The 24,445-nt window shown below is 50.3% G+C and overlaps 8 protein-coding genes across 8 annotated transcripts; 3 read left to right on the forward strand and 5 right to left on the reverse strand.

Moving 5' to 3' along the window:
- The first annotated feature begins 1,918 nt into the window (after positions 1-1,918).
- BDV59DRAFT_174484 (uncharacterized protein) lies at positions 1,919-2,357 on the forward strand. The gene has a single exon (XM_073689083.1). It carries the CDS (start codon positions 1,940-1,942, stop codon positions 2,204-2,206), a length of 267 nt encoding a protein of 88 aa, XP_073549885.1. The 5' UTR covers positions 1,919-1,939; the 3' UTR covers positions 2,207-2,357.
- Positions 2,358-3,560: 1,203 nt separating this feature from the next.
- BDV59DRAFT_160157 (uncharacterized protein) lies at positions 3,561-6,815 on the reverse strand. The gene has a single exon (XM_073687534.1). The coding sequence runs from the start codon at positions 6,555-6,557 to the stop codon at positions 3,792-3,794; it is 2,766 nt and encodes a 921-aa protein (XP_073549886.1). The 5' UTR covers positions 6,558-6,815; the 3' UTR covers positions 3,561-3,791.
- Positions 6,816-6,960: 145 nt separating this feature from the next.
- On the reverse strand, positions 6,961-7,718 carry BDV59DRAFT_174486 (uncharacterized protein). The gene has a single exon (XM_073689084.1). The coding sequence runs from the start codon at positions 7,590-7,592 to the stop codon at positions 7,296-7,298; it is 297 nt and encodes a 98-aa protein (XP_073549887.1). The 5' UTR covers positions 7,593-7,718; the 3' UTR covers positions 6,961-7,295.
- Positions 7,719-9,261: 1,543 nt separating this feature from the next.
- BDV59DRAFT_174497 (uncharacterized protein) lies at positions 9,262-9,581 on the forward strand (the record flags this gene model as incomplete). The annotated part of the gene is made up of 1 exon (XM_073689085.1): positions 9,262-9,581. A coding segment is annotated over one exon (275 nt), but the record flags the coding sequence as incomplete, so codon positions are not given.
- A 3,040-nt stretch (positions 9,582-12,621) lies between these two features.
- BDV59DRAFT_174501 (uncharacterized protein) lies at positions 12,622-14,144 on the reverse strand. Its single transcript, XM_073689086.1, has 8 exons — positions 14,078-14,144; positions 13,829-14,014; positions 13,402-13,777; positions 13,215-13,335; positions 13,097-13,164; positions 13,020-13,050; positions 12,831-12,968; positions 12,622-12,781 (listed from the first exon to the last, which is right to left on the reverse strand). Exons 2-8 carry the CDS (start codon positions 13,985-13,987, stop codon positions 12,742-12,744), a joined length of 933 nt encoding a protein of 310 aa, XP_073549889.1. The 5' UTR covers positions 13,988-14,014; positions 14,078-14,144; the 3' UTR covers positions 12,622-12,741.
- A 2,569-nt stretch (positions 14,145-16,713) lies between these two features.
- BDV59DRAFT_174505 (uncharacterized protein) lies at positions 16,714-18,216 on the reverse strand. Its single transcript, XM_073689087.1, has one exon. It carries the CDS (start codon positions 18,035-18,037, stop codon positions 17,162-17,164), a length of 876 nt encoding a protein of 291 aa, XP_073549890.1. The 5' UTR covers positions 18,038-18,216; the 3' UTR covers positions 16,714-17,161.
- A 2,691-nt stretch (positions 18,217-20,907) lies between these two features.
- Positions 20,908-22,494, forward strand: BDV59DRAFT_200378 (glycoside hydrolase family 15 protein; the record flags this gene model as incomplete). Its single annotated transcript, XM_073693569.1, has 3 exons — positions 20,908-21,133; positions 21,189-21,993; positions 22,044-22,494. 3 exons carry the CDS (start codon positions 20,908-20,910, stop codon positions 22,492-22,494), a joined length of 1,482 nt encoding a protein of 493 aa, XP_073549891.1.
- Positions 22,495-22,572: 78 nt separating this feature from the next.
- On the reverse strand, positions 22,573-23,617 carry BDV59DRAFT_174506 (V-type ATPase assembly factor PKR1). The gene has a single exon (XM_073689088.1). It carries the CDS (start codon positions 23,364-23,366, stop codon positions 22,887-22,889), a length of 480 nt encoding a protein of 159 aa, XP_073549892.1. The 5' UTR covers positions 23,367-23,617; the 3' UTR covers positions 22,573-22,886.
- Positions 23,618-24,445: the final 828 nt, after the last annotated feature.

The raw sequence follows: 24,445 nt of genomic DNA on the forward strand, positions 1-24,445 counted from the left end.
GGTTCTTGCGGAGAGATAGTACGAATGCTAGGGAACTTATATCCAGAGACGCCTACTATGCTAAGGTCACTAACTTCACCCCGGCGACGTAGGTCCAAAAACGTTAATCCCACGATGTCAGCTTTCTTATCAGAGCTAGACGTGGCCCTACCGACGTATATAGTAGTGTACTCACCGATGCCTACTTGTTTGCCGGTTAGCGTGGTCAGCTCTCTAAACCGACGAATAATTACAGCCTGCTTGTCCAAGGACGCTTCCACACGTCATTGTAATCTGTATATATTCCGTATTGTTCCAGTTCTTGTCGAAGTCAAAAACGAAAGTCATTTCGCGCTTGGTCGTCGTGGCATGGACCACTGCTTTGAGCCTCCTAGCTCCAGTCTATTAATCTTCCCGTCCCATACAACACCACAGTGATAGAACCAGCATACAGTATTGATATCTTCACCATATGATTAGTTCCACCTTTAAAAGCAAAGCAATAGCACGAACGAATGATCGGCTCATGAGCCCATCTCCTGGGTGGGCAGTTCCAAGCTCTGCAGCCTCCTCTTTTTGGCCACACAAGGCAGCTTCCTGTTTGTCTCAGCCTCATATTCCGGGCTCTGGGATTTGCAAAATTTTCGGATAATTGGAGCTCTAGGGAATTTAGTCCCTTGGCAGACTGCCCCCTGCACACCAAGCCCATAGAAAACTCGTACCCCTGCCACGTGCAGTGCGGGAAAAGTTGGCAGTGTTTCCAGCTGAGCCTCACAGCCTTCTCAACCCGTATATAATATGGATCTAGTCGGCTCTCTGCAGGGGCAAAAAGACAGATAACCTTGTCAATTTGGCCGCTCAAGAAATGACTTCAAGACAGCAGCCTGGAGAATCGGATAATCGACACAGTGAGGCGCCGTCTGACGAACCGGGAGGCTCCGATGTGCCATCAACGAGCGAAAGCATCGCCTTGTCGCGCGACAGTGAGGCAGCATCATCCGCTCTCCTACTTTCTTCATCATTCGCATTATGTATAGCAGGGCTATACGCTGCCTTAAGCTCATTAAGCTGGATTCTTACTGTTTATATCACCTTCCGGCCGATTACGAGTCCTAACCTCAGATATGGTAGCACATACTTAGCCAACGGGGATGGCCTCACTATCGACCAAGAAGACCGACGGTTCGAACAAAACGAGAATTGGTTCCAAGCCGCACGAGTACTCACGTCAGTCGTTGGCGTATTTTCTATTCCCGCCGCATCTGCGATATGTGCCAGTGCTGCTGCTGTTTTTTCACAGAGACGAGCCAAATCTAAACGTACCGAAATGACTATTAGACAGGTCATGATGCTGGCAGATAGGAATTGGACAAACCCATTCACATACATGCGGGCTCTAACACTTACTGGTTGGAGACAGTATGGGAGTTCGTTCCTAGCTGTAGCCATATGTGTCCATATCCTGGGGTTTATCATAGCTCCGCTCCAGCAGATTTTCCTATCCTCGAAGACAATCAAGAGGTCCCAAATACCCGAAAGCGTGGACAAACTCTTCGACATCTCTACCCACCTCAGACAGAACCCTCTTTATGATGGGCAGACCAATAACACGGTTGTGCTTGCTACTCGCAACGCTCTTGAGCGGGCCAGCGTCACGCAGCCTCAAACGCAACTATGGCCTGGTGGGGACGTAGTATGTAGTGGAATAGGTTACGACGGTTGTTCCGAAAAGATGTCAACATTTACAGACTTCTCCCTTTATCCGAGCCCCTTTTTCGCTCAGTTGCCGAATGGGTTTAATACAGGGTTAATTCGCCAGTATATACCCCGCATCAACTCAACAACCACAGTTGTCTCCACTGATTTCCCAGGAAACTGCGGCGATACGTCGGGGTCTCTACTCTTTCACTACGAGCATCCCGGTAGCCCCTATGATAACCCTTGGGCAGTAACAGCGTGCATGCCAGCTGATATGCGGCGATCACCCTGGAGAGTAACACGAGATCGCCAAGACTTTTCTGAGGAGCTGTATATTAATATCACGTATCGTGGACCCAGCGCTATAGAGGAGCGTCCTGGCGAGTATGTTTTCAAAATAACGGTAAACACGACGGCCGGGTACTTTGAGCTTCCCAACTACAGTAATGGAGGACGAGCTGGACCACTGTCAGAAAAGGCTCCCATTTGCACCGGCAGCAATGATTGCTTCTGGTATCAGTTTAAGTAAGCTTGTTTCTTAGCTTCTGCGGTTTTATTAGTGCTATTTTATTGACATCAGTGAGCGATAGGTTCATTGATACCGCGTTAAGCGACGAGGCTCTCTATTTAGACTCCCACAAAGGCCCCTTACACACACTTACACTCGCGCTATTCGGCCCAGATTCCTTCTTCGAAACATGGCCGCACCTAGCACGCGAGCCTTCTTTCGAAAGCAGTTCAGAGGACGAGGAGACTTGCCTCAGCATGCCACCACTAGGCGGACTTCTTCTAAACAACTTCGGGAGTCTGTACATGCGCAACCTCGCTCCAAGACAGTCTGCCAGCTCCGACGAATTTCCCTGCGCCTTCACAAGAGACGAAACAGCTGAAGAAGCGATATACAACTGGCTAGACAGTTTCTGCGATGTCAGCCTCCCCACCCTCGAGAATGCATTCAACGCCGCTAGCTTTCTGACGAACCAAGCCTGGGTGGAATTCGGCAACGATGACCCTGCCTTACGGGTAAATTGGGACATGGGGAAGGACACTTTGGTCCCGACGTTCTCAGTTGGCGGTATCGTGACGGTCTCGGTTTTGCTAGGTCTTTATCTATTTATGTTACTGTGGATTGGGTATTATTCTGCTCATGCGCCTAGATGGACGGAACAGCTAGATTCGTTTGCGATGATGAGGATTGGTGCTTCGGTTGCGGATGACGTGCCTTTACTTGCGGCTCGTGATCCAAGCTGTGTTGCAGTTCTGGATAAGATACCTGGCGTAATGGGAGACTCTGTGGCAGAGAATGAGCGGATTGGGATGCTTGCACTTGGGGGACCTGTCCCGTTGAATAGCAAGCGGCTATATATTTCATATAGGAAAGGTGTATAGGTACGGTGTAGTCCTGTTCTCATACCGCCTAGAGCAGAGAATTGTCAGATCCGTCAACAGCCTCCCTGCTAAACACTTGCTCTATAATATCACGACGGAAATTTCCTAGCACCAGTCCGGCTTTGGAGATAGTTATAGCTATGACGATCCACTGGTGTCAGGGGCACATCCGAGAAGTATCACCGAATCGGGGCGTGTGTCCGTTCCGCGAGGGGACAATTGGATATCATCCATGATGTTTCTGATAGAATGCCGACTCCGGAGTCTTTACTGGACAATAGGAAGTGAGATATGTTACTTGGGGAAGCTGTCACAAGGGAATCGAACACTATCCAGGACAGTGCATGTTGGTCGGAGGATTAGTTGGGAAACATGCCGTCTTCGTTCCCGGACCAGTTTGCGTAGCGAAGTATGCCGCCAGATGTGGCATACGTCAGCTTCACGTACTGCATATATTTTGTATCAAATCGAATATAGCCGCAATCCCTTTGGTGGGCATATTTCATTTGGCTTGGAATCGGATCTGCGGCTAATAAAGTAAGTATACGCTGCCACGCACTGGCGTAATTAGGCTCCGTAAGCGATCCGTGAGCAATCAGCGCTCATGCCACGATCAGGGCCTGGTCCCGGAGCAACCAGCTGCCGCAGAAATGTCATTCAGTAGTAACTCATAGGTACGGAGTACTCCCAACAGCATAAATAACAGATAGCTTAGGTACATGATCTCATTTTACTTCTTCAACATCCTCACAGTCAACCACTCCGCATATTCTCCCCACAAATCCTTCCAGCCCCGACGGTGTGCTATTGTCCTGTGCCGACGCCAACGCAGTCGACGCCCCGGGCATCAGAAGTACACGCGAGCCGACCTCCACCCATTCAACCGAGGTGACGAAAGCGAATGTGATTCGCACTTCTTCGTCCATATTGCCTGATGCGCGAACTGTGCTATTCACCTCTGATCCGTTCGCATTGTCGCCGACCCCGTCGCCGTCGAAGCTGAAAAACTCGGGCTCGATCGGAGACGGAGGGGACGAGATTACTTCGTCTTCTGCCAGAGCCATACATGTAACCTTTACGGTTGAGCGTACATTTGCCACATAGATGATCGCGTTCCCTCCCAGCAGCAGAGGAGGGGATAGGGATGACGAGAACTCGCTCGCGGCAAAGCTAGCCACAATTCCCTTGTGAAACGAGAGGGGTCTCGGGAGTGAGGCAGTGGCAGGAGAAGGACTGACAAGGACGGTGCCTTTGCGGATTTTACCAAGCCTTGCTGGGGTTCCAACCCCTGAACAAGCAAGAGGCTCGACTCCAATGGTTCCCACCTGGTCTTCACCCAGTTTCTGGACCGGCAATCGAAGGTTCCGCACGCTGACGACCCGAACTCGCTGCCACCAGGCGTAGGTGGGGGAACCAGTCTTCCCAGAAAGGATCCCCTGTGCGAAGGATGTCGAGAAGTCCCCGGATGATGGTCTGCTACGATAAGAGGCGTATTGTTGTCCCTCCCCTCGCTGATCCAATCGACTTTTCTCTCCGTCCTCAGAAGACATGTGGACAAGTAAAGGCCCGAGCATGAGCTCGTCTCCTGTCGAGATCGACCCATATCGGACTAGCCCGCATAGCACAACACCGTTATTGTTGTTACGGGGGTGCGAAGATGCCGAGTAGACCTTTGATGGCGGTATGGAAAACACCTCGTCTACATCGAAGACAGTTGCAGGCATCGGAGGGCGTATCTTTCGAGGAATAGTGATGCTTCTGGATGGTGGTCTAGAGGGAATGGGAAGATAACTAAGGAAAGAATGTATCTTTCCGATCCCTGATCCATTAACAGCACTGGTGAGCACAATGGGGACGGTAGCGGACCAGTTGTCAATTGTGGCTAGAACTTTTCGAACCTCCTCGCTGTCCCTTTTCCCGATATGATGCAAATCCACAGATGTCTCAGTCGTCACGGATTGAACAGGGAGCATTGCCGGCATTTTGCCGGCACTCTTCAACGCAGACAAGACTTTCGCCAGATTGGATCGCAGCGTGAGCGAAGCAAGGTCCATTTTCGTGATGGTGACTATGGTCGGCACATCCAATTTCATACAGAGCTCAAGGTATGCTAAAGCCAAATTGATGTCTGTTGTCTGCTCTGCAGCCCCGTTCAACGGATCCTGGGGGTTTCCTTCGTCACAGTTCGCTGGAATGCAAAGTAAAACGTAATGCGGTGCCCAGCTAATAAGTCCACGTAATGCAGACTTCAGATATCGCACGGAGCCGGGAAGATCAGACACAAAGGCGAGACGTCCCCCTGCAGACGCTGCGTGAACATCATCCCATGCAGCAACATTGCCCGACGAGTAATTGATCACATCGACACCAGAGATGGTGTGCCTGTTTGCGGTGTATCCGATCAGTTCATGTGCCACGGAACTGGTGATTCCCGACGAAATCTCATGGCGATGTTTCAGTAGTCCGAGCCTGCTGGTACCTCTTCCATTGTCCAGAACGGAAGAAGTCAAAGTACCCAAAAGGGACGACTTCCCTGCGGTGGAAGGCCCGGTAATAGAGATTCGAAGCTGCTCCGTGCAAGAATGAGCATCCTCCGATAGGCTGTCCTGTGACGCGCCATTCTTCGCTGATCCGGCATCGCGTTGGCAGTGTTTCGGGGACTGCACCCGGTAATAGTCCCAATCAGGGCTCACGAGGGCTTCAGCAACCCAGAGGCTCTCCGCATGGACCTTGCCCGCATCGTCATGATCCGCCGATGGGCCCTCTGTCCATTCGCAGTTGCCAACGATAACTCGGCGGAGAATCTCAACTTTACAGCCCAAACTAGCAGCCATGACCTGCAGATTCGTCAGGCTTTCTTCGAGTTCGTCCTCGGTAAGCCCCACAAAGGTCCCGTCGTCTGCGACGCCAATCTCATACAAGGCGCCTTGGCTTTCCTCGAGGCCAGGAAGCAAGCGAGCAGGTTTCTGCGGAACTCCCGAGGCTAACATGGTTTCCGGGAGTACGGGCAGCACCAGGTTGGCAGCTGTCGATGAATGGAAGGGAGAAGACTGCTGCAGACGCCACAGGAGTTGAGTGGTCAACTGCTGAAGGCGTTGCTGGCGACTTTGGGGAGAACGTGTCTGCGGCACTCTGGAACTCGGGCTCAACTCGAGGCTAGAGGATGTGGGACTAGAAGCCGGGATGGATACTCGGGAATGGTAGGAACCCCCAACAACGTGTCCCGTCGACATGGAAGTATACAGCCGGCGCTGACGAAGCAGAAGGTGTAACTTGTACTCAGTGGGGCCTTCCTGGGGCTCAGGCTCCAACTTCGTGATGCCATAGTCGGAGAGGAAATCAGTATCTCCTCGACCCAAATTGGTACGGGAATGGTTTCGGGGTACTGCGCGCGCCCCTGTTCCCTTCGCCTGGGGAGTGGAGGACCCCGACGTGGACCAGGGAGAAGAGACCCTGGGAGGATCCGGGTCGTAAGTGAAAATGGACGCCATGGTTCAACCAGTTACAGCTGGATCAGACGACAGCTAAGAAAGACAAAGGTAATCGTCTCGATAATAGACCAGGTAAACGGGCGCGCGTATTGATTCCTTCGCATATAGAGGTAGATCTTGGTGGTAATAGAGGCATTTTGGGGGGAACACGGAAAACGATGGGATCCAAATTGACTGCGAACGAAGCGAGGGACGTCCGGAGTTATAAAGCGAGGCTGAAGAGAGATCTAAAGAGACAACATGGTGGTCGTGACTCACTGGATGGACTGATCAACTCCTGATATTCCAGGCACCTTTCGGTGACGACAGAACGGTCATGTGATATTATGTAATCAAATTCCACGTGCGCATTGCAGCCTGAGGCATGAAGAATGATATAGAGCAAGTATACCCCGTAACTATACCAGCATACTGAGGAAAGCATTAGGATGAAGCCTCTCCTTGATATTGTCTTGCTGAAAACAAAGCTGTTCTTCCCTCTGATGAATATATGGACAAAATCTTCCCTTCCCAGTACATAATCACATGTGCAGAACTCCTTCTATATACAGCCGCAGATCCCATGCATGGGATCCATGCATGCCAGCAAGCCTTCCCAAGTACTCCGCTTTGCTAAGGGTATCAGGAACCGTCTGGATTTTGTTCTTCTGGCCCATCGAGCGTCAGGCGCATTTAAGGATCCTCTCCGGCCAGCAACGCCGGAGTCGATTCGACAGTTTCGCTTATATGGCGCACAACCTAGTCGGCGGACTTTTCCCTCCCCCCACCCTTGCATTTCCCCTGCGCAACGTGGATGTTCCGCGCGGTGGTCCGTGTGAACACCGCTCCACAGCTCGGGCATTCCGCTTTGGCAACCACGCCCGATTTCTCTCGCTGGTGGCGGAGGAGATTGCTGAACGTCGAGAACTCCCGACCGTTACACCCATGGTCCCAACACTGGGGTTTGGGCCGGAAGCTGATCACTCGGACTTGCTGATCGGCATCTGAAGAAGCTGGGGCCGAATCAGGCGACGAATATACCGTGCTCGGGGTCATTAATGTCTGCGGTGGAGGGCTCACTGTTAATGAGCTTGGGTTCGACCTGAGCCGTTGCTTCTGTTAGTTCCCAGCTTGCCGGTGGACCAGGGGTTGGAGTACTGACGAGACCGAGGAGCCTTGGGCTAAATAGTACTCTGGCTGGTTCATCATATAAGAAGGTGCACTACAGGCGAGTTAGCCCCTCACACTCTTCGATTCCTCGACCGTCACTCACGGAGAAGCAAAAGCTTGACTTTGCAATGGTGACGGGCTGGCTGTCACTTGAGTGCTGGGGAAAGAATATGGTATAGATGTGCTATTCAGAACGACAAGTTAGCAACCCAGGAGCAGAGTGAAATGGTCTTCATCGCGCATATGAGCATGCCTTCGCAGTTGCTGCCGGTTCTGCGGTATGCCGGGCTGCGGGGAGAAATAGGGCGCTGCGGCCGTGCCCGGTGGATAGAAATTATGCGTGCCCGGTGGCTGTTGGCCGTATCCGATGGGATACCCGGCTGACGGGGGGAGGGTCTGAGGTTGCGTGAAAGGCTGTTGATCCATGGCTATGGAAGACGGCTGAATTGGTTGTGGCGACCTATTTGGCCAGCCATAATCTATGCAAAGTCAGTCTGCGACGGCCTGCAAGAACGACAAGGCTCGACGAAACCGTACTATGTGTATTGTGTGCCATGATTTATCCTTCTAGTCTTTCGGGCTTGAGATTGGCTGGCACCCCGCTTGTCCTTTGGCTTCAGGATTGCGTCTGGCCTTGGACTGCCTGGCCAGACTGTACAGGACGAACGTTTGAGGGTTGAACACCTCGTTTTCTACCCTTTCTCTGAAGAGACCAATCGCCCAGTCAAGTTCCAACTTTCAGAGGAGTGGAACGGGTCAAAACAAAAGCAACAATCGATGAGACTGGAGACCTCAATCTCCGTTCTCAAGAGGTCAAGAGGCGTTTTGGGAGACCCGATTGCAAAATCGGGCGGCCTTTGAGATACCAGTCAGAATACTAGCCACGAGGTTGACAATGGACCTCTAGAGTCGATGTACCGAATGTTACGGGAAAAGGTTCCCCTGTTTCCTGTGGTCTTGATGAGAACGGGTCGCTTGGGTGACATTTAAAACAGGTGGCCTATCCATCGTCCCGCGATCTGAGGGACGTTGCGTGGATAGGAACACGGGAAAGGAGGGCTGCAATTAAGCGACTAATCAGGGGATTAAAACGAACGGCAGCAAATGCGAGCAGACAAGCACGAGAGCGAGCAAGAAAAGAAAGAGACGAGTATAAGGCAGAACGTACGGTCTAGTTGCAAGTCCCCGAATCCTTCGTGAACCACCAGCCCACGGGCGAACTCTGTCGTAAGCACACAAGGGGGCTCCTGAGTCAGTCCACAACAAGCTGACGATGACACAGGATTTCCACGACGCCGAAGAAGACCAGGAGAATAGAAGAAAATGAGAAAGGAAGTGCAGTTCCCCAGGATGAGGAAGGATGCAGATGATACTAACGTAGGGTCTGTCAGCGTTCGGGACTGGGGGCCCAAAACCAAGTTCGTCTGGCGTGTATGGACTCTGATGGAGCCGATTGCTTATGGCCGTCTTAATCCTTTTTATTAAGGGAATTTTATCTGATTTTATTATCGCGTGGCTGACGGCTGATTCGTTTAGCCAGGACGGTCGAGAAAAGCAATGATTTCACTGCCACTTATTTTCGCTGTCGGTCTCTCTACAGACCAACACCCGTTGACAGTTCCCGTCGACTGGTCCCTTGGTCTGTGTGTTGATTTCTTCTGGTCGTCCTCGTTTCCGTTCGGTCGCATTAGCGCCCCCAAACGGGGTTATTGTGATTGGGGACTATCCCTCGTACTGATATCCGGGGAGGAGCATCAGGTCCGCGATCCCCCACTATCAGCAGTGTTTTCTTCCGTTTCTTCCCTTGAGCTTCGTGGGAAGGGCATCTAGCTCCGAAGGAAAAAAAAAAAGTACCGGTGAGGATTATCGTCTTCTACCTGACACTATCCAGATACAACACGGGGAAGAAACAGACAGGAGAACAGAAATGGATCATCCACCGCCCTCTACTCCAAAGTAGTCCTTCCCATCTCTCTGGTTCAACTCCACCCTGCATGACAAAGGGTACGAAGGCTAGCTAATTGGAAATATCTACGACGGCCGATGGACCCGATGGGGAGGGGAAAGGCGCATATTGGTTCGGCCTCGTGAACAGAAACAAGCTGTTGGAGCCGTCGACAGACCGGGGGCACCATAAGCTCTGGCTCCGGCATTTGGGAAAGGTAAAATTACTGTTCAGCCCCAAAACAACCAAACGGGCGCCATTGGTAGCGTGGAAGTCGCCCATTCTCGTCGATGCATTCTCATTTGATCGCTGGATGACGGTTCATTTTGGGGGCCAGAGAAGTGGTAGGATATACCCAATTTGTACCATGTCGGGACTAAGCGTTAACGCCTGGGGCTGGCGCTACTGGACCCAGCAGATGAAGGACACCGCTAAGGTGACGTGGAGTCATATTTCTTATGGCTTTGATCTCTTTTCAGTCACAGTCAGGCACATCGGACGATAACCGACCATTTGGTTCGATGGATGGAGCAGTTCGGAGCCCTGTCACTGCATCCCATGGCTAGGGCCTTCTGTCTCATATGAAAAGTGCTGGAAACCGCTACTGACTACGATTCTTTCGGAGACGTTGCTCCAGTCGGACTGGTCCCCGCTGACACCCAACATCGGATTGCATTATTACCGGAGGCGAACTTGTTTTGTCCGTCTCTGTTTGGCCCCCACTGCATTGTCGGCCAACCACGACGGATCCGCACCTGGCATTAGAACTGTTGAAAGCCCTACGCGGGAGGGAGTACAGTGTGAACATTTTCGTCTTTCCCTCTTCGGGCAAGACACTGCAAATGAACGCCAAAAATAGCCGGGACGAGGGGCCAAAGGATCCCAAAGAAGAGAATCGCAAGGGAGTCAGGATCCACAACTGTAGAACTCAGGTTATGACAGTTACTTCCAAAGTCCCCCGGTACTTTGGTCCACCGACCAAGCTCTGGCGGCCTTGGAGCCCAAAAAGGGCGTTTGAGGGGGTTGCGAAAATTCCCGTGAATCACCAATAAGGTGCCATCGGTCAGTACTATCACATGGAGTGGTAAGCCCCGGTCCGGAACCAACACCAACAAGAATGAAACAGTGGTCGACAATGGTTGTCGAAGCGCCTCGGCGGAGTCTGTCAGACCGGCGGATATGACACGTTGATTTTGCCGTCCACGCGAATCATGACGGGGCTCCTGGTCCGATCAGCTGTGATTAATGACCGCCCCAGCAAGGATCAACCAGGATCAAGAACCTCTAGAGTTCGATAACCGCTCTGCTGGGAACGCACTCGTATCTCGACTGGACGTGGGCGCAAGGGCTTCGTACCCTCGGACCGCCTTGTCGCGTCGCCATTTGATCGGCCCTCGGGGTAACGGGACAGACAGCCGCCCTAGGCCTCTAGACGAAGTAAAATTATATTAACTCGCTAACCGAGAGTCCAATACGGAGGGCCCTTTACGAAGTCTGTGTCACTTGATGCAGGCCAGTCGCCAGTCTGTCCTATCAGCCACGCCCCAATGGATGGCCCCGAGAATTGCCTCGTTTCCCTTCCCCACACTGAGACTTTTTGGTCTATCATTATTAAATATTGGGGCCGTTTTCTCGGCGGAAACTTGGAAAAGTATTTCCATGGACTCTGATTCATCCACGCCGGAAAAATAGCACCTTTCTTTTACGAGGTCGTGATGCTGCTCCGACATCGCCGGCGCATGCCAATGGGGGCCGTTGATTACTCACGTCTCGTCTGCTTATCCGCTAATGACTTAGCCGTATGTTTCGGCCAGAATTTGCCCAACAAGGAATTTGTTCGGCCGGAACATGGCGTCATCTGGAGGCGTCTGAAGTATGAGTCGTCTTTGTTCCTGTGTCATGACTCGAGATCAGACGATCGGCCGGCTCCACGTGTGATTCGGATGTAGCCTACACTTTTATCGATCCTGCTGGGTTTTCTTCAGCTAACCAGAAGCTCGTTCCTCCCTTCAGAAGTGGATAACTTCCGGTTCCACAACTCAAAGACTCGTGGCCTTTAGCGAAGATGCCCCTGTGTCCCTGGCGAATAGGTACGCCATACTCCGTACTCTGCCCGCGTGGTCGTAGGTACTACGCCGCATTCTGCAAACAGAGAAACCAGAGATTGAGGCCTGAAACGCGACAAGTCTCCAGTTGACAACTAGTCCAGCTTATCTGCCGTTGACAATGGTAAGGATTCGAATTGTGGCTATCTTTGCTTATTTGTGTCATCCGGACGGCTTGCTGGGCGAGAAGACTGAGACATTACTTTATACCGTAGCTGCAGAAACACTCCGACATTTCCTGGCCCCTCTTGTTCCTAGCCTTAGTTTATACGTTAGCTGATGACGGAATCATGACACTATAACTCTGACCATATGTGGATTGTTCGGCTCATAGCGACGCCAACAGATCTGTCGAGAAGACCAACTAGTAGGTCCACACAATGTGTACTCATGTCTATCGAATGTCACAAAGTAAACTTCTGTAACCCAGTAAGATCGCTTGCATAGCCGCACAGCATCGTCACTTCATTCCACAAGGTTTGTTAAGACCTACATGAACTGCTACAAGCCCATATAATCAGTGAGCAATACGGCGAGAAAGATCATGAAACACATTTGATACCAAAACGCTGACATGTAAACTTGGTTAGGCGCCCTGCTAACATCCTTGTCCCTTATAACACCCTAAAATATAAAAATTAGCAGGCAAAGGTCCACAAACGTTAGCCATACCACGTGGGATATACTCCGTAACTTATGGAGAAATGCAGGCCCAGTCAGCCGGTGGGTCAGTCCATGAGGTCCACAAGAAATCTCACTAGCATATACAAATACTACTTGTCGTGGTTTATCGCAAGAAGCGGTACAGACTCGTCTTCATGTCGTGCCCGTGGTAGTACCATAGACCAGAACGGCTGCGAATAAAGTCCGATTTGTACAAGCGGCACTGAGAGGTATCATGTATTATATACATACAAAAAGCCTGCCTATAGGCTGCATAGCATTTTATTGCTTTCATATTGAGCTCCCCGACCGCTTCATAAGATCATGTCTGCACTGCCTCACAGGAGAGCTCGCGAACACTCCTACAATTGTCAGCCTAATTGTATCACCGGGGGTATACCATACTCTTACTCATGGTCGCGTGATGCGTGAGACCGAAGCTGACGGAATAAGGAGCTGACACCACCACTCCCTTTCTGGATGACAAGTGCAAAGAAGACTTTGGTTGGCGGAATACAGCTGACAATAAAAACCACCCACATTTCTGTCCTGCATTATTTGCCGTTAGCGAAGAATATGGCGGTCATCTGGAGATCTCACTCATTCCACAAGACCACATCGGCTAACATGTCTGCCTGTTGTTAGTGCATTTATACTTCAATAGGGGAGGCACATACGTGTCGGATCTTGAAGTTGGGTCAAAAGTGTAAGCTTAACAGTCTTAACAATAGCGCAGGCTCCAGCACTACCATGTATTAGTATCTCCGAGGATATAGGTCTACCAGATTGTCTTACGCGAATCCGCAGCCCATCAACACGCAAAGCCCTATCCTTGTGGGGACTGAAAACGCTCTTACCCTAGAAAAAATAAGCACGGGGTATAGCGCTAGAGCGAAGTCGACGAAGGCGGAGTATGCTGAGGTTATGATCATTAGAAACCAACCGAGTGCATGCGCAAGTCTCCTCTGGATCTACTACTCACGTCCTTGTACATAACCGAATATCTGTATTCGTTTTCGTCCGGGGCATTCTCCCGGTACCTGTGCATTCCAGAGTCGCGACGCAGGCGAACACTGTACGAAAATCAGGATAGCAGCAATGACGTTGACCAGTAGGTTGCTTGCAGCCAAGAACCAGAGGATAATCGTCCGCATCCTTGCCTGGTAGCCCTGGACACGCGACAGAAATAAGACGATGGAAACCTTGCCAATACCGATTCCAATGAGGGCTATGAACTGGTTGATCCATCCGTACATCAAAGCTAACTGTCGTTCATGCCGCGATAAAAGTGCGATTGGAACCCCAAGACCATGTGCAGCGGCGACGCTGAGCATCGACATGCTGCCAGCACCGAGGATCTGTATCTTAATGTAAGAATGGGGCAACACCAAGGGGTTCAGGGGTCTTACGAAGGTGACGACTGCGACGTACAGATCCGCCGCTAAGTGACGGAGAATTCGCCATGCGGTATAGCATCTCGCACATAGGAAGAGAATGGCAACGATGAATTCTATCCAGCATACCACGAAGAATGCTCGGTGAAAGCCGTCTAAGCCCTCGGTGGTCATTGAGCTGACCTGGCTTTGTCATTTGAACTGGAATCGATTTCGATGTGCGTTAGAAGAGGAAGTGCTAGATGGGGTGGCACCTTATTTTACCTAATTCACGCGTGCGCATGGGGTCCGCTGCATGGTAACTCAGACCTCAATTTTGCCCTTGTCTGTCAATTTTCCAAAATTGTAAAAGTTGAGCCCCTGGTTCAGGTTGGGGAGAATGCCATAGGACGGGTCAGGTGACTTTCCGGCAAAAGAATGTATAACGTCATACAAGCCCAACTTTCTTGCCATTCGGCACCAACTCTATGGTACAGTGTCTCATATTTGGGCTTTGTTCTGACCCTTTGCATGAATTGTGGGGTGAACAGAGACCATTGGAAGTGTTCGAGAACTACCCCAAATTCAAGGACGACTGCTTGTGGCAGGTCACCAACCGCCATGTAAAATCATCTCTAGAGACTACTGATGATAGTGCCTAAATACTCCTTCGTCCTATTCATAAGGGATAGAATTAGGCGGAACAAACCAGACGGGTCTGTTCTTATGCCGAGGGGGGGCACCACAACCAACAAAGTAGATCAACACAGATCCATTATCTGGCCTATCAGCAATTTCTTGAGCCACGAGAAGCTTAGGTATGTGAGTGCATGCATATTTGAAAGGCCACTTCACTGTCCGTTGTACCTAAGCTTTAGGTCGAACCCTACGTTCTCTACAGAAACCTCACATTCATGAACTTCCCCCCAAAGAAGAGTGTACTTGGGTCTCGACCAGAATTTTTCTCCAGCAGTGGTGCGTCGTTAGATAGCGGCTTCCCGTGGCTTATTGTAGATTTTCAGAACGAGCAGGAAGTTCAGAAAAATGCCATTTATTATGAGAAGCTAACACCTACTCTGTAAGAAATATATACATTGAAGTGGCTAAAACTGAACACTATGAGTTAAAAGGTACTCAACCACCGCAGCCGGCATTTTTCTTGCCTTTCTTTCGAGTAATAAAATTTGCAAGGACTATATAAGTGGCAAGGCTGTAGGCGTATTGAAACTTTAACTGGCACACCGGATTATCTATGATCTGAATGCGCATTGGAATGGCCAACAGCTTTTTGTTGCTGCTCTTCGATTAGCATGATTGATAACTTGAGCTTACCAGCCGGAGATGCATCTATTGTATACTTAGCAGCTGTAGCAGTCTGAAATCGGCGACTCTAATTACACCTCTCTAGGACCTCACTATAATATGTTTCCCTTTTCATCACACCTTTCCTTTATTCATGCCTTCTTCATATTTATTTTTTATTCCAACACCCCTCTCAGCTCTATTGTCAAAAAACTTTGCAATCACAAAGCACATTAGTGTATGATACATCTGCATGCAACCCCGTGCCTCCGAGAGGCCGAATAGAGCTCTGCGGATCGGCGGGGATAGCATCTCCTATGTTTCCTCCGAGCGCTACAAACTCCTAGACTAGTAGAGCTTGTCGTCCGAATGTCGTGAATAGTATGGGCTCTTAGGGCCTTCTATGAATCCCAAAGGGTGGCGCTACGTAGGATGAGAAATCGGGCCAGTCATCACTGCTGCCACGGTCTGTAAAAGGTCAGTGCTTAAGTTTACCACATCTACCAGACTAACATCAACCAAACAATGACTGGCTCCGAATGTTCATTCACCCATGCAAGATTTTCTGTCGAGAAGCGGGTTGATTGAATCACCAATGTGCGAATTCTCACTATTTGTGTTGGAGAGGGGGGTTAAAGCTCACCCATAAATCCGTACATGGAGTGGTCCCTAAACAACTTCCACATGATCTTAGGCTTGATCATCCATCCATTCGGCGTCACCCCATGAAACATCCAGAATTCGAACACGCGTCGTTTCCGGACCCAGATGTCGCTACCCACCTTCGATTCAACAAAGCACCCCAATTTGTGGATTTTCTTTCTCTCAGCCTCGGTAGCCTCATCATCTCGCACGTTTCCTGCTAGGATGTTGTACACTCGCAGTGCTTCAACACGCACGTTGATACCTATCATAGCTGAAAAGTTAGCAAGTTGTCCGCTTAGCAAAGACGAGTAATACCACCTCTCGTTGGTTCACCCATATCCCGGGTGTGCGTTTTGTTCCACTATTAACCGGAGGTTTTTGCTTGCCTTCAACAAATAGAAAAGGGAAGGGAAGGGGCTGTGTATGCAGTATTCCCTCGTGCACCGAATTCTCAAAGAAAAGCTCTCCGACCTGTTAACCACCACACCTTAGGGATTGTCCCAATGGCTTAAAATGCATGCAAAGGGAAAAGGGGGCAGATGCACCTATCCTTACATAAAAATAGGGGGAGAAAATATATATATTTATTTATTTATATTTATATACATATCGCAATGGCATTTGGCTGATCCTCAGACAGGGATCAGAAGAGGTCTATGACAGAAATTGTCCACGGTCCTCCGAGTACGTAGTACAAAAGAGCCAGCCAAAACCACCACCACCTTATAGTCACGACCTCTTTCCTGAAACGTAGTGAGAAGAAGCGCCTACTCTCTTAATGCGAAACCATGCATTGTTTACAAGTGCTTGCTGCAGATATCAGACTTTGTGCTCATTCATGAAGCTTTGCAATCAGAGTAGTGAATAATATCATTTTCTCCGTTGCTTCAGGCCTTTCCATTCTTGTCATTTAAATTTCCTGCCACACCGCATATTGTGAACGCGCGATAGGATTGGCTACTATGTATGACTCACTGTATCCTTTTTGAGACCTGTCAATTCCTCGCTGGATGGAGGCCAGGGTGATACATAGCTCTTGGATGAATACTCCCGCCTTCGTGGGGGCGATGTATTCTACGAGCTCTCGACTGTCGATCGCAATCGATATCTACTCCGATAAGTCCTACGCTACCGGAAATATCAGCCGCTCACTAGCCCATTCATTTGAGAACCAACCATCTCCTCAGCCATCACGCGTTGACATTTAGTCACGTCCCTCGAGGACTGTTTGCCTCTGGCTACCGAACCTATTATGGACTACCTCAAGGACCAGAAAGTATTCCAATTCCTTCGATTTCACGTCAGTTTGAACCGAAAAGAAAAAGAAAAGAAAAGGAAAAAGCAAAAAGAAAGAAAGAACAAAAAGAAAAAGAAAGAAAATAAAAACACTTTTGTTCCTTTCCCTCCGGCCACACAGTAATGTCAGGTCCTGATTTTCAGTGCGTCAGTAAGCGTGCCAATGGTATTGAACATGACCTCTTTTTCCTCCCGTCCACTTCTAATTAAACCACGCTTCGACATGTAAAAGGCCAGTTTAATTGGGCGCTCATTGTGGTTTTCGAACCAGTTCCAAAGGTCATTGACGCTCTTTATATCCCTCTTCTTCCACTCCGGCTTTTTCAGAAGAAAGTACTGTCCGGTGCTGCGGAGCCAATCAAGCTCTCGAACAGGTCTTTCATCGACAGGCGCGATAAGCTTTCGCTGCCACGCCAGGGTCGAAGTGAAAAGTTTGTTGAGCCACAGCATCGTGCTCATGATGACTTTTGTCCTTAATACATTGTCTTTTTCGTCACTGTCAATTCTTGCGTCCGGCTCATATCCTCCTTCTGATATTGTTGTCAAGAAAAGCCGATCCATTAGGTAGATGACAAGATTTAATTTGACAGGTGCATATTCGCTTGCTATGGTCAAGTACTCTTCCTCAGAGGCGGTACCAAAGTTTTCCTGCAACAACTCGTTAAGAGACGCTCGTGTTCTCGTACGATGAGTCGCAAGATACATATCGACAGGCTCGAATGGACCTATTGGTTTATCTTTGATCCATTCCTCGGCGTATTTCGTGATCCATTTTGAGAAATAATTTTCCACCTGACCAAGATTGCTGAAAAGTTGATTATCTTTTGCCGTCTTACGATCGCTGGCTTGTCTATCGTGCTTGAGAATATTTTCCTGAAGGCCCACAACCTGCTGAATTATTGAGAGCCTCTCAAGCTCTTCGGGCTCCGGTCTTTCCCACTTATTTGGTTTATACACACGGTCATGCTCGATTCTTGACCATAAACTGTGCGAGATGGTCATGACTTGGATCTCAACCAAGCGCCTCTTTGTTGCATCACCAAGACCATGTCTGCGCAAATCTTCCTTCTTCAGGAAGACAATGTAATGATCGGCACGATAGCCTGAAGTTTTCTGGTGGCCTACTTTGTGATGCACGTCGAAGGCGTTCTCGATGATGGTGCCAACCTTCTCTCGATCCGTAGGGTCATAAATTAGGATACGAGCTCCGGCCATATCAGTAATCTCGGCTTCAATGCTTTCGAAGCCATTGTAATGGCCATCGCGGTGGCGCTCTTTGTTTTCAAGCTTTGTCCGTAGACTTTTAGGCTTCTTGCCCCGACTCTCTGTGAGGTGTGGCACCTTCTTGTCTTGAAGAGCGTGACAACATACAGCCTCAGCTGCTTTGGCAAGACGTCCATAGTATTCCTGGTCATAGACCTTCATGAACGCGAGAATTGTGGAGCCGTTCGCCGCAGTATTCGTTGCCATGTTTCGATTCGAGCTTCGGTACAGGCGGGTCGGAATATATCAGTGGTTCAAAGCAGAAGGAAAAAAGAAAAGAGAATTTACTTCCGGAATCCTATGTGAATGGTACTTCCCATCGAATAGCTGGGACATTGTCCAGACCAAGTGGGAGTATTTATCTGTTCATTCTGTAAAGATAAACTACAGTTTCTAGGGCAGGATTCACTTTGCTGCCCATCGGGTATACAGTATACAAAGTAAAAGTCGGTATAGGAATGAGCTGGCCAGAGAGAAGGTGCTTCCAGGTCATGTAATCTCGGTGGTGTGTAACATTGCAAGGCTTGTGCTTCTCAGCCGGGGCAGTTATAAATCTATTCGCTGCTACACCTCCTATACAATTCACCGACACGAGTCATACATCTGCAAGTCAGCCATAAAGTGCCAACAGGTTTGGCTCTCAAGAGCCTCTCCTTTGGTTCTGAACAATCGTTCATGCATGTGTTGGCAGATTCAGCGAGAGATAGATCTCTACGGCTTGCTGTGACGCGCATAGCCTGATCTGTCCAACACATAACTAAAACCGACCCTAGTAGATGCCCGAAGGTAGGGATTCTCATGTTTCCACCTGAAATCAAGGCAGGCGGCTACCAACAAACCTCCTCGTAATCTGATGTAAATCTAAGGGTCTCAGGGTATCATTTTGGGTCCATGAGATGATTAGGTGCAAGACATGTGGTGCCGTCGGCCGGCCGACAACTTAAGATTGATAATGTACGGTGAGAGAATACTAACTACTGCCGTGGTTTACTGAAGCAGAGGGCCACTATGGTTGAAAAGCGGGGAACGGCTGTGCGTCATAGGACTTTCATGTGGGAGGGAGCCGCATATGTCTGATTAGTGAGAAAAAGGATGTGAGGAGTGGGTGATATGGTTTAGAGGCTGCATGCACCTCGACATGCCAACAACACCATCATGCGTATTCAGCGCTATAAAACAACTTAAGACCCAAGATGTCTTGGGCGTGGTTCAAGAACTTACCACCACAGCGCGCTTAAGGCACTGTGCGACGTACGAGTCAGTTCTAAAAGCATTAATGAGTACATATTACCGAAATGTGTATCCATAGTACTACTTTAATGGTTCATTTAAAAGATAGCTGACCAGGCTATGGTTTAGGTTATGAGGAAGTCTTATGCCTTTCTACCCGATGGTCAACTACTACCGTTCGCACGATGGCGTTACCAAGTTATGGTATTTTGTATCACGTGAGCTTCAACAGATTATTGAGGATCATTACGACTGTTCAGGACGGAAAATAACATGTCACTATCTATACTGCATGATCGATGGATATGCTGTGATGGTGCAAAGGTGTTGTGGCTGCCATCGACATCTCGCCATTCTTGCTTAGCTGTAAAAGATGACAAGCTCGTGCGGGCCATTTTCTGGAAGAGTCTCCAATTTTGCCCCAGCTCTGTAACTTGAATAGCACTAGTTTCGTGTACTATCGTCTCTGACTCTCTTCCTAGAAATGGACGGACAATGTTCGGATCTTGATGTTTTTTCCCTACCCTGAAGCACAATGCAAAGAGATGCTTCATCTGCTATTAAGTTATCACTGATAGCTATTATCAGCTCTACGTATATCTTATCGCATCATAATAAAAGTTTTAAGAAGCTGGCTTTGTGCATCCTTGACACAATGTGACCTAAGTCGCCATTGCAATCCTCGTAGATTAGACTAGCGGGCATCACTTGGCAAATGAGTAAGATGTGTGAACTGCACGTATTAGATATCCTAACTAATAGTTCATCATGTTGTAGAGACGTTTTTGTCTCCTTACTAGGGAGGCTACATGCGGGTCTTTAATTCCGCCATGGAAAGCTCATCAATTGTCTAGTTATTCCCCAGTTCGCTGCCGAGGTTCTCAGCCCGAATCATTTTTCGGGCTTCCAGGGGGGCTAGCCACCTTTCTGCCCCGATAATGAATGCATCAAGTAATAGTTATTTACGAATAAACTGTTATAAGCATCAAGCTCGCGCTAGGAGAATCGAAATGGATCAGGCATTGTTATTTTTCCGTGGACTGGGTGTGGCCCGCAGAGTGTATCGGACAGTTATCGGGGCGATCAGTTTCAGTCGGCGCCAGTTCTGAGGCTTCCTACTCCGGGGACTCCTCCGCCCCATCTTTTCGATCCTCACTGGCCTACTATCCACGCCGGATCCCTCTCCCGAAAAGATTATTTCCGAGTGATCGCCCCGTCGCTTGCAGTGCAGCATGCATTGTGACGAGGGGAGCGACACGTTCCTGCATCGTTCGGGCAGAGGTATATGGGGGAGAAGGTTATATAAAGAACTTCATCCCGAAATGCAAGTTCTACAATCAATCATTAGCAACCATCGGGCCTAGACACAAATCCTCACTATGTTGACAAAGACGATTATCATCAACGCCCTGGCGGGTAGCGCTCTGGCATCTCCTCATCATTTCCCGGTCTTCAAGAGACAGTCCGGCGCCAGCGACTTCATCAGCAAGGAAAGCCCCGTTGCTAAGAAGGGAGTCCTGAACAACATCGGCGCCGATGGATCCAAGGCACAAGGCGCAGCTGCTGGGGTTGTGGTGGCCTCCCCATCGAAGGAGAACCCGGACTGTTCGTCATATGCCTCTCCACATCTCCCTTCCGTGGGCCATACTAATCGTAATAGACTTCTACACCTGGACCCGAGACTCCGGTATGACCATGATGGCAGTGGTTGAGCAGTTCCTTGCTGGGGATGATTCGCTGGAGACCCTCATCCAGTCCTACGTTACTTCCCAGGCCAAGCAGCAGACCGTCTCGAACCCATCTGGCGATCTGTCCGATGGATCTGGCCTGGGTGAACCCAAATTTAATGCCGACCTCACAGCCTTCACGGACGCCTGGGGACGGCCGCAGCGCGATGGCCCGGCCCTGCGAGCTTCTGCTTTGATCGCGTACGGCAACTCCCTGATAAAGAGCAACAAGGCCCAGGTCAAGCAGAACATCTGGCCTATCGTCAAGAATGACCTAGCTTATGTCGGCCAGTACTGGAACCAGAGCACATTCGATCTGTGGGAGGAAGTGCAGGGCTCATCCTTTTTCACCACGGCCGTCCAACACAAGGCTCTCGTCGAGGGAAAGGCGTTTGCCGACGCTCTCGGCGAGACCTGCGACTCCTGTGCGGTGGCCCCCCAAATTCTGTGCTTCCTTCAGAGCTACTGGAACGGCACTGCTATCATTTCTAACACGCCGAGCAGCGGTCGCAGCGGTATCGATGCTAACTCGGTGCTGGGCTCCATCCAAACCTTCGACCCGGCCGCGTCCTGCGACGACACCACCTTCCAACCCTGCTCCTCTCGCGCTCTCTCCAACCACAAAATCTACGTTGACTCGTTCCGTTCCATCTACAACGTCAACCAGGGACGGGGTGCTGGTAAGGCTGCCGCAACTGGGCGCTACCTAGAGGATAGCTACATGGGCGGTAACCCTTGGTCAGTCAACACTCCCTGGTCCACTGTTTTCTCCAAGCTAATATCAGCAGGTATCTCACCACGCTTGCTGCCGCCGAGATGCTGTATGACGCCCTGTACCAGTGGGACAAGCAAGGCGGCATCAAGGTGGACTCGCTCTCGCAGCCATTCTGGGCGGACCTGGTCGGCAATGTGACGACTGGCTCATATGCCGCGTCCTCTGCACAGTACAAGTCGATGACGAGTGCTGTCAAGACCTATGCTGACGGATTCATCTCCGTTGTCGAGGAGTACACCCCCAATGATGGGAGCCTGTCGGAGCAGTACACGCGTGATGGCGGCGATCCGACGTCGGCGACTGATCTAACCTGGTCCTACGCCGCATTTTTGACGACAGTTGCGAGACGCAGTGGAACTGTTCCGGCCTCTTGGGGTGCTTCCGCAGCGAGCAAGGTGCCCAGCTCGTGCAGTGGGCAAACGGTCCAGGGAAGCTATTCGACCCCCGCTGTTCCCTCGTGGTAGTTCTGCGAAGCGTATGGCTCATCGGTAGACGCTTTGATACATGTGATATCGCTCGTTTAGGTGGACTGGGATGTTTCATTCTGAACATAAAGATTGTATAAATGTCATATACCTGATTTGCTCGACTCTCAGCTCTTACATGTCATACGACATGGAATCACAATAACGCACATTTACAAACAGCAACTAAACTGATCATCTTTACCTACCACATATGCAGTAAGAATCTATGGGGTATCGCCGGGGGTGTATCGGAAATTCAAAGCATCATGGAACCACGATAGGTCTGTATATAGGCCGAGCAAACTGCCACAACGTAGAAGGGGAGGAGTCAAGCTCGGTCCCAGAGCCAAACACAGCCACACGACAAAGACATTTGTAGACGTCGGCCTCTACTGCTCATCCACCTTTTCCCACTCACTATCCGTACTTCCATATCCTGAGCTGTTATCCCCGCTCATGCTGGTCCGTTTCCGAACCTCGCCCTGCCTCCCCGGCGGTTGCAGCGCAGCCGACGCAGCAGGGGTGGAAGTAGGACCGAGGATGTTCTCCCGTCGCGTTACACCCTCGGTCTCCGTGTCACTCTCGGCGGACTCGCCAGGCTGGGGGTCACCGCCGCCGCCGTCGGTCGCCGTCTTCGCCTTCTCCGCTTCCTGCGCCCGACGCACCTCCGCAGCAAACCAGTTGATCGCCCACCACAACGATGCAGACAGCACGGAGAGTACGACGAAGTGGATGCTGTAGGTCGCGAGGAGCAGGGCGAGGAGGAGGACCTGCAGAGCGGCGAAGGTGACGTTTGTCGCGATGAGGAGGGTTGGGGTTGGCCCTGGGGTAAAGATGCTGGACCAGAGATCCTCCACGAACGACGCCATGTTTCCGCCCCCGTATTCGTTTGGGAGTTGTTCAACTATCGGGTTTGCTTTTGGGCGAGCGTTTTCGGGCCGGAGGGGAGGATTTGCGGGGAATGCGATGACGTTAGGGTCGGTCGTGCGGAAAATGGAATCCGCCTGGTTTTGGGTTGTTGCACGGGAGAAGGATTTCAAGGAGAACCAGGAGGCTGAGGGTAGTTGGAGGAGGAAGATGAGAAGGGTCTCTGCCTGTTGGTTTATGCGGGATGTTGGATGTTGTTTGATACCTGATATGTTTTGGCAGAGGGGGTTTTGTATGGGGATGAGTCAGCAGGGTCGGTCAGGTGATGATGGCGATGCGCTCTATTGCTCCAACGCTCGTGATGGGGGAAATGATAGAAACGCTCGTGATGGCCTCGGAGGGAAACTAGATGAGGATGGTCATGCTTGGATAGAGGGCTATGGTCATCCATGTTGAATTCCTGCACGTGTCTGCCTGCACGTCCATACTGTTGAAGCAGGATGCACGGGATAACTTAAACCATAGCTTTTACTGTTAGTTAGGTGTTACACGATGACCAGAACAGAATCTCCTTGTGAAGCAATCTTTCTGGAGAATATCCAGATATACAGCAGTAAGTGGTGTCCTACATCACCCTCCTCCATTAAAAGGCCTCAAGTACTCCGTAACCAATCCTAGAAAACCCCGATCGGAAACAATCCGACCGATCGTCATTCATGCGGGGTTTATCTCACCGGTAGGACCCGGGGTGCGATGCGGAGTGCTGGAGGCTGGAGCTGGTTGGACTTGTCGGCGTTTGACCATAGTGGAGCAGAAAGGGTGAAAAAAACTGGAGACACCTCCAGATCCAAAGTTACCAGTGGGTGAACAGGATAGGCTTCCCCGTGGGGATGACATGGGAAGAAGGGCGTACAATTGCAAGATTACAGTGAGCGTGGTGCTGTGTCGATAGATGTACTATGTGCTGTACGTCGTATATACTTCGTTAGGGTTGCCAGTTAGGGCTTGTCCTGAAGCGGCAACGCAGGCTTCGGCCAACTGTGACCCCCCGGGAATTCTCGGCTTCCCCTCGTGCCGTTTT

Source organism: Aspergillus ambiguus (genome assembly GCF_047715705.1).
Source record: "Aspergillus ambiguus strain CBS 117.58 unplaced genomic scaffold BDV59scaffold_8, whole genome shotgun sequence".
In the NCBI taxonomy this organism is placed as follows: domain Eukaryota; kingdom Fungi; phylum Ascomycota; class Eurotiomycetes; order Eurotiales; family Aspergillaceae; genus Aspergillus; species Aspergillus ambiguus.